At 43.4% G+C, this 12,233-nt stretch overlaps 1 protein-coding gene across 1 annotated transcript in view; it reads left to right on the forward strand.

The window, feature by feature from the left end:
- The window catches only part of LOC119412961 (protein unc-13 homolog B), a 141,509-nt gene that overhangs the window by 8,788 nt on the left and 120,488 nt on the right, over positions 1-12,233 (forward strand). Inside the window, exon 5 of the mRNA XM_037679971.1 lies at positions 917-922. Within this exon, the coding sequence (XP_037535899.1) occupies positions 917-922 (6 nt within the window). The remainder of the gene's footprint in view (positions 1-916; positions 923-12,233) is intronic.

Here is a 12,233-nt window from a genome sequence, read left to right on the forward strand (position 1 = left end):
GGTACACACAAATATAAACAATGAGATGTAAACAAACAACAGATAAGTTACACACAACAATAAACAACTTGATTTACACAAACAACATATAATGTACACACAACAACAAACAACTGTAGAGCCACACCTCCCCTCTGAAAAAGACACCGTTACTAAAATAAGACACTCATCTCTTACCTTGGGATCAAACGGATGTCATTTTATAAAACATTCTTTATTTCAGCTCATAAACTTCCCAAGTTGACACTTGTGTAATAAAAAGCTGTTATTGTGTGAACTGTTTGACCCAAACCCATGAGGCCGTTCTGTGGAACTGAGAGGCCTTTAATCTAACCCCCAACTCAGAAACATCCGAGCCTTATCGAAAAGGACTAATCCCAGACTTTTGTTCCTAGAGTTGAGAAATATTAAAAGATAACAGCATAAGAAGTCTTTGTCTTCACATGGCCTTCTTTTACAGGAGATCCACAGTGCGACAGGGACTCCTTTACCTCGTGTTACCTACATGTTATTTGAATATTAACTAAAAATATATTATTTCATTGTCATTGGGGACTGACTGCCTTTTAAAAGTTTTATATGAATGGGAAAGACTTGAGGAAAGTTCAACAAAATATTTTTGTTTATAAGGTTGAGGTTGAGGTTTATTGAGGTTTCATATTTTTGCATTTAGTTCCTTACACTGTTAGATTGTGTTTTGAAAACTGTAGCAGACATGATGCTATGAACCGCTCAGCAGCTTCAGCAGCTTCAGCAGCTTCAGCAGTGGCAGTATGTGGTTGTAAAGAAATGAAAAGTTGGTTTCAAGGTTAAAGTCTCTCCCAGAGGAAAGTCTGTTTGTTTGTCTCTAATGGTTTTTTTGTTTGTTTGTTTTTCTCTCTGTACATGTCACCGTCCTCCATATGTTGATGATCAGGCGATGGTGAGTGAAACACCACAGACTTCATCTAACAAAGTAAAGTCAGGTCCTCTGGACGGATTCTTGTTGAAACGTTTCAACTTTTATCCAAAGGACATCTTCAGTCTGAGGAGCTGCAACAAACTCAGTCTTATAAATAACACCTTTTCATAGTGGATCAACCAGTTTGTTGTTGACATCAAGAACTAGCTGTTCACCTGATCAAGGAGAACCATCAACATAACAGTGGGGCTCTGAGCCCCTTCTTGTTTGCTCTGGTGATGGACCGACTAACAGATGAGGTCAGGCAGGAATCAAGTGGACTATGATGTTTGCAGATGACATTGTGATCTGTGGTGAGAACAGGGAACAGGTGGAAGAGAACTTGGAGAGGTGGAGGTATGCACTTGAAAGAAGAGGAATGAAAGTCAGCCGTAGTAAGACAGAGTCCATGTGTGTGAATGAGAGGGAGGAGGTGGAACAGTGAGGCTACAAGGAGCAGATGTCACAAAGGTGCAGGACTTCAAGGACTTGGGTCCTCTGTCCAGGGAAATGGGGAGTGTGGTGAAGAGGTGAAGAAGAGAGTCCAGGCAGGATGGAGTGATGGAGAAAAGTTTCAGGAGTGATTTGTGACAAAAGGGTGTCACCAAAGGTCAAAGGAAAAGTTTACAAGACAGTGGTGAGACCAGCTATGTTGTATGGTCTGGAGACAGAGACATGGACAAAAAGACAGGAGACAGAACTGGAAGTGTCAGAAATGAAGATGTTGAGGTTCTTCTTAGGAGAGACAAGGATGGAGAAGATCAGGCATGAGATCATCAGAGGTACAGCACAGGTTGAACAACTGGGAGATAAAGTTAGAGAGGACACACTGAGATAGATAGGGCGGCTGTGGCTGAGTGGTTAGAGCAGTCGTCCTCCAATACAAGAGTTGGGTGTTTGAATCCACCAGCAGTCACATGCCGAAGTGTCCCTGGACAAGACAGTGAACCCCTCTTTGCCTCCGATGTGTGTCCCATCGATGTATGAATGTTATAAAATGCTGATTAGTCTCTTTAGAATGATTTGTTCAATTAGCTTTGTAGAGATCTAGTAGCGTGCTGTATGAATGGGTAAATGAGACACAGATTGGTGTGTAAAGCGCTTTGAGTGTCTTGATCAGATAGAATGGCGCTATATAAGTACAGTCGGTTTACCATTTACATATCCAGAAGAGGGACAGTGGCTTGGACATGTCCAGAGGAGGGACAGTGGGTATATTGGTAGAAAGATGTTAGAAATGCAGCTGCCAGGAAAAAGACAGAGGAGATATATGGATGCAGTTAGAGAGGACATGGAGGTAGTTGGAGTGAGGACAGAGGACACAGAGGACAGAGTGAGATGGAGGAGGAGGACTCGCTGTGGCGACCCCTGAAGAGGGAAAAGACAAAAGAAGAAGAAGAAGATCAGCCTAACGATGGATCATTAGCACCCTGATGGCTGTTTACTGTTCACAGAGGGCTGAGTGATACTAGCAATCACAGCATTGTAAGAGGGGGACAGTTGAACCTGGAGGCTCCGCCCCTGTTTAATGATGGACGGTTTCTTTTCACAAAGATGGCCTCCTTTACTCCTCTCTCAAACCACCGTTCCTCTCTGTCCAGGATGTGCACATCTTCATCCCTGAAGGAGTGACCTCTGACCTGGAGATGAGTGAAGACCGCATAGTCCTGGCCAGATGATGTTAATCTTCTGTGCTGGTCCATCCTTTTGGCCAGTGGCTGTTTATTTTCCCCGATGTAAGACTGATCACCCTCCTGACACTGAATAACAAACACAATATTACTCTGTTTGTGCCGGGGGACTGGATCTTTGGGATGAACCAGTCTTTGCCGTAATGTATTTACAAAGAAACTGAAACTCCTGTAACATATGGAATGACCACTGGTCTGGGTCTGGGTTCCTCCTTTTCACCTGATGGCTGGCTGGAGTCCTGTTTGGGTTTCTTCTCTGCTTTCAGGAAGGCCCAGTTAGGATATCCACATTGCTCCAGGACCTGTCTTCATTCATTCAACTTTTATTTAAACAGGTTAATCCCACTGAGCCTCGAGGACTCATTTACAAGAGAGACCTGATTTCAACAAAGAACGATGACAACAATGGACAGCAATGAAAACAATAGCCAATCACAAATGATGCATACAATTTTTTTCTTCTTCTTCTTTTGGCTTTTCCCTCTTCAGTGGTTGCCACAGCGAGTCATCCTCCTCCACCTAACTGTCTTCTGCATCCTCTGTCCTCACTCCAACTACCTTCATGTCCTCTCTAACTGCATCCATATATCTCCTCTTTGTCTTTTTCCTGCAGCTGCATTTCTAACATCCTTCTACCAATATACCCATGGTCCCTCCTCTGGACATGTCCAAACCATCTCAGTGTGTCCTCTCTAACTTTGTCTCCCAGTTGTTCAACCTGTGCTGTACCTCTGATGATAGGAGGGCGGAGCGAAATTGGAGGAAAGACAGGCTGCAGGTCTCTTTTCAAATACTTAAAGAGAGTTGGCGCCCTTATCAGAAAGCAGTGAAAGCTGCTAAATCCAAATACTTCTCTGATATAATTACCTCAAACTCTCACAACCCATGTGTCCTCTTCTCCACCCTAAACTCTGTTCTCCACCTCACTGAACCATCACCTCTGGAAGCCTCGACTGAGCTGTGCAACAAACTCTTACATTTCTTTTTGGAAAAAATTGCGACCACCAGAGCTCTCATTTCCCCTCCAACTCATGACCCATCCATCCCACCTCAATCTATAGCTCTATTTGACCATTTTGAACCCATCACTCTATCTTCTCTAGAGCAGGTCATGTGCAGCTTGAAACCTTCTGGTTCCCCCTTTGATGTGGTCCCCCCTCGACTACTAAAGAAAGTAGTACTTTAAGTAGTAGTAGTAGTAGTAGTACTAAAGTAGTTTTTCCTACTCTACGTCCATCCATTCTTGCCATAGTAAACAGTAGTTTACTATTACTTATTGGAACACCCAATAAGCATCTGAGAGGAGAGGACGCTTGCGCTGCATGTTCGCCGCTTCTCCGCGCTAAAAAGTCATTATACTGTTGCCATATTCGTGGACATTTATCTGGACTTATTTTTGTTCAGTAATTTCTCAATCAGTACTTATAACAGACAGCTTAATTAGCACTCCCTAACAGGAATTTGGGACCATTGCTGTCAACATACAACTCCAGCACGGCGGCTCGGACTTTGCTTGAAGAACTAGCAACTATTATTGTTGCGCTTACCTTGCTGCTTCTGTCAACCTCCTGTGTCATCTGGATTGTTCCAGTTTGTCATCTTTTGCTGGATTTTTTCCTGTGCTATGCTGTGGATTACATCACACTGCCTTTTGGATATCCTTTTCGGAGCCGTGGGTCTGCTGTTAGCGGCTAGCTCTGTGCTAGCTTCCCCAAGCTTGGCTGGCTCATCGATGTTGACCTACTCCGCCTCCCAGCTGATTGGACTTAACAACTGCTCCATTGCACCTTCTGTTTCTACCATTAAACAACTGGGCCTTCTGCGTAGACCTCGTTATGTCCATAGAGGCTCTCGGAAGAGAACTGTTTACTTTCGGCAAGCTGTGTCTGACTCCATCCCTTCCATCTGGTCTACCGGTCCTGCCGCACATCGATTACATCATCAGAACGCTGCCTCTGTAGTCCCTGATATTGCTGAAAGAACACAGCGCACGAAGTGGCAAGGAAAATGTGGAGTGGACTTCAGGCTGCTTAAACCCCTTCTAAAGGCTTCTACTCCAACCATTATTAAAATAGAACTTTTCAATGCTCAATCACTATCCAATAAATCATGTCTTATTCATGATCATATTCTGGAGAAGAATTTGGACCTCATGTGCCTTACTGAAACATGGCATCAACCAGATGTGTACAGCTCTCTGAATGAAGCCTGTCCCTCTGGATACAGTTACCTGCAGAAAGCCCGCTGCACTGGCCGTGGTGGTGGTCCGGCTGTAATTTACCGCAGTCATTTAAAATTATCACATTTAGCTTCTCGGGACTTTTTGTCTTTTGAATGTTTGGCCTTCAACCTCAAAGCCCCCCTCCTGATGAATGTTATATTGATTTATCGGCCTCCCAAACCACATGTTTCATTTAACTCAGAGATGCATGACCTTCTCACTTTTTTCTGCACATCTCCTGTGAAAAATATTATTCTTGGAGATTTAAATATCCACATTGATAATTCCTCTTCCCCTCTGGCAGCAGAGTTTAAGTCTCTTTTGGACTCTCTCAATCTCACTCAGTATGTTGACGCCCCTACGCACAACAGGGGGCACACTCTGGATTTGGTGATTACAGACACTGTACCTATCAATAACTTATCTGTATATGACCTGGGTGTCTCAGACCACAGTGTCATCTCCCTGGAAGTGCCTTCAACTTCGTCTGCTCCAAATCCTAAACGACTTATCCAGTTCCGTGACTTTAAAAACATTTCCCCTGAGGTTCTGTCCTCTGATCTCCACTCCCTGACCGCTGTCAATCACTCATCTGCAAATGACTCTGTGGATTACTACAACCAGTCTCTCCAGGAGCTTCTGGACCTCCATGCTCCCTTTAAAGCAAGGATGGTGTCTTTCTCCCGTTCAGCCCCTTGGTCCACTGCTGAGCTGCGCAAGATGAAAGCAGCTGGCCGTGCTATTGAGAGACGTGTAAAATCATCTGGTCTCTCTGTACGTCAGCAGGCATATAAAGAACATCAGAAAGCCTACGCCTTTTCTCTTAAAGAAGCACGGTCCAAATAATAATCTAACATCATCAACAACTGCCCTGGAAACTCTAAACAACTCTTCTCCACAATAAATCTTCTCCTTAATCCCATTAAACTGTCTCATGAGGACTCTGTTCAAAAATGCAACCTGTTCCTTTCATTTTTTAAAAACAAAGTTAACTCCATTTGATCTCAGCTCCATAGCTTCCCTGATCTTCATCTGCCATCTACCCGTCTGCATTCTGGGTCCCTGAGCTGCTTTGATGAGGTTGTTCAGAGTGAAGTGGAGACCATCATCAAGAAAATGAAGCCTTCATCCTGCGCCCTGGATCCTTTCCCCTCGTCTCTCATTAAATCCAATCACTCTGCAATAAGCCCATTAATCACACAAATAATAAATAAGTCACTGCAATCTGGTCAAGTTCCACTGCCTCTTAAAACTGCCATCATTAGGCCTCTTCTGAAAAAATCTAATTTGGATCCAGACATTCTTTCTAATTACCGCCCAATTTCTCACCTCCCATTTCTGTCAAAAGTGCTGTAAAAAGCAGTTGCTGCTCAGCTGCAGATCCACCTACAACAACACTCCCTGTATGAGAAGTTTCAGTCTGGCTTCCGTGCAGCTCACAGTACTGAGACCGCACTGCTGAGAGTCACCAATGATGTCCTCATGGCTGCTGACACTGGTTCTCCCTCCCTCTTGTTCTCCTTGACCTCACTGCAGCTTTCGACACTGTGGACCATAGTATCCTCCTCCACCGTCTTCATGTGGAGGTCGGTCTCTGTGACACTGTCCTGGACTGGTTTAAATCTTTCCTCTCCAATAGACTGGAATGTGTTAGTCTTAATGCCAAGTCCCAGACTCTGTGTCTCCTGTGGTGTCCCTCAAGGGTCAGTTTTAGGGCCCCTCCTATTTTCCCTTTACATGTTGCCTTTAGGTCAAATTATTAATCAGTACAACATTTCTTTTCACTGTTATGCCGACGATACACAGCTTTACATCAGGCCTGGAGCATCATCTTCACCATTGTAATCTCCATCTTCACTCGCTGCCCTCTCTACCTGCCTGGAGGAGATACGGGCATGGATGAATCAGAACTTTCTTCAGTTAAACTGCTCCAAAACAAAGGCCATACTGACTGATTGGCACCCCTCACCAGGTTCAAACTTCAACTATAACGTCTATTTCCTTTTCTGGACAAGGCATCCCCCTCTCCACCTCTGTTACAAATCTTGGAATAAAAATGGGCAGTCATCTTACATTTGAAAATCACATTAAGCATCTGTTTAAAACCTGTTTCTTCCATCTTCGAAATATCTCCAAACTTCTCCCATCTCTCACTTTTGCTGATGCAGAGAAACTCGTCCATGCCTTTGTCTCCTCCAGGCTTGACTACTGCACCTCCCTGTTTACTGGAATACCCGGCAAAAACCTTCAGAAGCTTCAATATATTCAAAACAGTGCAGCCAGGATTTTATTGAGAGCTCGTAAATTTGAACATATTACACCCATTCTCCATAACCTCCATTGGCTTCCTGTCACTTACAGAATTCAGTACAGAATTGCTCTCATCACCATCAGTGTTTATATGGAAATTCACCAGATTATCTGAAGGACCTTCTTGCTCCATATTCATCCACCCGGTCCCTACGATCACAGAACAGTCATCTCCTCCACCTGCCACGAACTAAATTAAGAACCATGGGAGATCGGGCATTTTGTGTGGCTGCCCCCCGCCTCTGGAACTCCCTCCCTGACTATCTGAGAGCTCCACAATCATTGACTGACTTTAAAAAAGGCTTAAAGACTTTTCTTTTTAAGCAAGCCTATTCTGTCTCCACATGATTGTATCATTGATTTTTGTTGATTTTATCATTGATTTTAGTTGCACTCTGTAGCACTTTGAGATTTTTGTTAATGAAAAGTGCATTACAAATTAAATTCATTTAGTTTATCCACTAGCGTGGTGCCAAAATCCTTTAAACATGCTGCTGTCCAGCCTCTCCTGAAAAAAACAAACCTTGACCCCTCAGTCGTTTCCAACTTCCAGCCTGTCTCTAAACTCCCATTTGTTTCCTGGAGGGCCACGCCATTTTAGAGCTATTCCAATCTGGCTTTAAACCTCTCCATAGCACAGAAACTGCCCTGCTAAAGGTATTTAATGACATCTTCATATCCACAGATATCAGTGATTCTGTGCTGCTTGTCCTATTGGACATCACAGCCGCCTTTGACACCATCGACCATGAGATCCTCATTGCTAGGTTGGATCAGTGGGTGGGCATCACAGGGTCAGCCCTCAATTGGTTCAGATCTTACCTCACTGACAGATCCTTTTGTGTCTCCATCAAGGATTTTAGTTCTACAGCGGCAGAGCTTAAATGGGGGGTTCCGCAGGGGTCCATCCTGTGTCTCCTCCTATTCTCTTTATACCTGCTGCTGCTTGGTGCTATATTCCGGAAACACAACATGCCCTTCCACTTCTACGCTAATGACTGTCAAATTTACTTCCCCCTAAGACACAATGGTACATGCTCTATTCAACCTCTGCTCGACTGCCTAGTTGACATCAGGGTCCGGATGGCTTTAAATTTCTTAAGTTTCAATGAAAAGAAGTCTGAAGTCATGTTGTTCCCCCCCAACAACACAAACAAAAACCACTGTATCGACCTCTCCGCTCTAACCCTGTCAGAAAAACAAAGAGTCACTAATCTGGGAGTGATAATGGACCCTTCCCTGAAACTTAACAATCATGTAAACATGATCGTTAAAGAAATGGCAGGTTGGCTTTCTTGGACTGTGAGGTCTCAGTCTCTGATAGAGGACTTTTACAAACTGAGGTATACCACAAACCCACCCACACAGACCAGTATTTGCAGTTTGACTCCCATCACCCTTTGGAGCACAAGTTAGGAGTCATCAGGACTCTGTATCACAGAGCAGACAGTGTCCCCACTAACTCAGGAGCCAGGCAGAAGGAGAAATCCCACACAAGACAGGCTCTAGAGCAATGTGGATATCCTAACTGGGCCTTCCTGAAAGAAGAGAAGAAACCCAAACAGGACTCCAGTCAGCCAACAGGTGAAAAGGAGGAACCCAGACCCAGACCAGTGGTCATTCCATATGTTGAGGGAGTATCAGAGAAACTGAGACGTTTATTTTCTAAACATAACGTCCCAGTCCTGATGCATGCTCAATAATCCAGGTAGAAAAATCTGAAAAAGTTAAATCTGGTCCTCTGGACCAGATTTAACTTTTTTAGATAACGTCCCAGTGGCTTTTAAACCCCACAATACATTACGGCAAAGACTGGTTCATCCCAAAGATCCAGTCACCCGGCACAAACAGAGTAATATTGTGTATGCTGTTCAGTGTCAGGAGGGTGATCAGTCTTACATCAGGGAAACTAAACAGCCACTGGCCAAAAGGATGGCCCAGCACAGAAGATCAACATCATCATTGGAGGCTAGATCTTAACTGTAGTCTGCTGTTACCGCCCACCCTCAGCATCATCTGAGGCTCTGTCTGCCCTGAAGGAATTCCTTAGTAATTTAAAATTCAAAGAGATCCTTTTGCCTGGAGATCTCAACATTGATTGGTCTAAGTCGACCCCCCTCTGTGATAAATTCAAAGAATGTTGCCTGTCTCTCAATCTAACCCAATTGATCGACTCTCCCACTAGATTAAACAAAAACCATCCTGAAAAATCCTCCATCTTAGACCTGTTTCTAACTAACATGCCTCACAAATTCCCTGGTACAGGTGTATTCGCTGATCTTTTGAGTAATCGTTGTGTGACAGCTGCTTTGAGAGATATTAAACTTCCACCTTCTAAGCCAAGATTAATTCAAAAAAGGGATCTGAAACGTTTTTGTGAACAGTCATTCCTCTGGGAATGACTGCCACTTTGACTAGCATCATATTCTGTTAACTGATGACGTGAATGCCGCTTGGAACTATTTCCATAATAGTTTCATTTATTTTGTGAACATACATGCTCCTTTTTGTCAGTTCAGAATAAAGGGACGAGACAGCCCCTGGTTTGCTCCAGAGCTAGCTGACCTCCTGCACAGGAGAGATCATCTTTGGGCTGCAGCGAGAAAATCTGACTCAGACACTGATTGGTTGAGTTTTCGATAGATGAGGAATAAATGTACAACTGCTGTCAAAACTGCAAAACGCAACTATTTCTTATCTCAGACCTCCAAAAATCTAAATGACCCTAACAGATTCTGGAAAACCATCAAATCTCTCTCAGGCACCCCCCAATCATCTGACCTCCCATCACAACTTCTCATTAACTCTGTTCCTGTGTCAAATAAGCACGAGATCCTGAACTGTCTCAACAAACATTTTGTTGCTTCTAGTTCTTTATTTGACACAGTTACTAATGGAAGATCAGCCACTTCACTTAATAACCAAACTTCTACAAATCAAATCCCTCCTACAAGTCAATCCTCAGTTAATCACACCTTCTCTTTTTCTCCATTCTCAGTCAGTGAGGTCAATAAACTGTTAAAAGATCTTGATCCTAAAAAATCTGCAGGTCCAGATGAACTTCCACCTTATTTCTTAAGGCTGGCTGCTCATATCATCACAGTCCCTGTGACCCACATCTTCAATCTCTCCATAAGACAAAACTCCATCCAGACACTTGAAAACAGCCTTTGTTCTTCCTTTGCTGAAGGGAGGAGACCCCACCTCACTGAACAACTATGGACCAATCTCTAAACTCTGCATTTTAGCCAAGGTTCTAGAAAAACTGATAAACTCTCAAATCAAAAATGACCTGGACTCATTTAACATCTTACCTCCACATCAATCTGGTTTCAGGAAACAACACAGCACAACCACTGCTTCACTGAAGGTTCTTAATGATGTTGTTGAAGCACTGGATGCTAAGGATTATTGTGCTGCACTTTTCTTAGACCTGTCTAAAGATTCTGACACTGTGGATCAGAACATCTTGTGTCAGAAGATCTCAGAACTGGTTTCTCAGAACACACCATTGGTTGGTTCTCTAACTATCTTTCAGACCGGAGGCAATGTGTTCAACATAATGGTACTTCCTCCAGTTATCTAACAGTCAACAATGGTGTACCACAAGGCTCAGTCTTAGGACCCACCCTCTTTACAATCTACATACATAATGTAGGTAAAAACATCCCTAATGCATCCATACATTTCTATGCTGATGACACAGTTGTTTATTGTCGAGCTAAAACAGTTGCTAAGGCTTTCCAGCTTTTGAAATCTGCATTCAACTACATCCAGACAGATTTGTTTCACCTCAAACTTGGAATGGAAAACTGTGTGGAAAACTTGGTAAAGAAACTGAAAGTTAAACTGGGTTTCTTTTTCAGAAACAGATCCTGTCTAACCCTGAATGTTAGGAAACACCTTGTATCTGTGACTTTCCTTCCCTCCATTGATTACGGTGACATTATTTACATGAACGCTCCTACAAGAACCCTGCAGATGTTGGATGCTGCAGATGTTGTATGCTGCAGATGTTGGCTGCTGCAGATGTTGGATGCTGCAGATGTTGGATGCTGCAGATGTTGGATGCTGTCTATCATGGTGCACTAAGATTCATAACTGGCTGTAACTACCGTACCCACCACTGCACCCAGTATTCACTGGTTAACTGGTCACCATTAACTTCACACAGACTCTCTCACTGGTACATTTTCATCTTTAAATCACTTCCTGGTCTGCTGCCTTCATACATCTCCTCCTACATGTCTCTGCGTGAGTGCAGCTACAGTGTGCGCTCTCAGGACATTATTACCTGCAGTGTCCCCTCAGTGAGGACTGAACTAGACAAAAGGACCTTCTTCTACTCCGCTCCTGTTTCCTGGAATATCTTACAAAAAGATTTGAAGCTCTCGACCTTGACCTCTCTAAGTGGCTTTAAGAATCTGTTGGACTCCTGGCAGGGACCGATGCAGACATGTTCCTGTTTTTAGTTTTCTACATTTGCCTTAGAATCTTTTTTTTTGTTTTGTTTTTTTGTTACCTTTTCCTTTTAGCCATCCTATTTGTAAAAAAAAAAAAAAAAACTGTATTATGACTTTTTATAATTGTTTATTGTTGTTGCTGTTGTCCATTGTTGTCATCTTTCTTTGTTGAAATCAGGTCTCTCTTGTAAATGAGTCCTCAAGGCTCAAAGGGATTTACCTGTAGAAATAAAGGTTGATTGATCAGGCCAGGATTCTGCAGTCTACACTCATCTCCAGGCCAGCGGTCACTCTTTCAGGGATGAAGATGTTCACATCCTGGACAGAGAAGAACGATGGTTTGAGAGAGGAGTAAAGGAGGCCATCTTTGTGAAAAGAAACCGTCCATCATTAAACAGGGGCGGAGCCTCCGGGTTCAACTGTCCCCCTCTTACAATGCTGTGATTGCTAGTATCACTCAGCCCTCTGTGAACAGTAAACAGCCATCAGGTGCTAATGATCCATTGTTAGGCTGATGGTCCTTCTTGATCATGTGAGCAGCTGGTTTTGGTTGTCAGCAGCAAACTGGTTGATCCACTCTGAGAAGGTGCTATTTAAGAGACTGAGCT

Source organism: Nematolebias whitei, chromosome 8, assembly GCF_014905685.2.
Source record: "Nematolebias whitei isolate Nwh7 chromosome 8, NemWhi1, whole genome shotgun sequence".
NCBI lineage: Eukaryota > Metazoa > Chordata > Actinopteri > Cyprinodontiformes > Rivulidae > Nematolebias > Nematolebias whitei.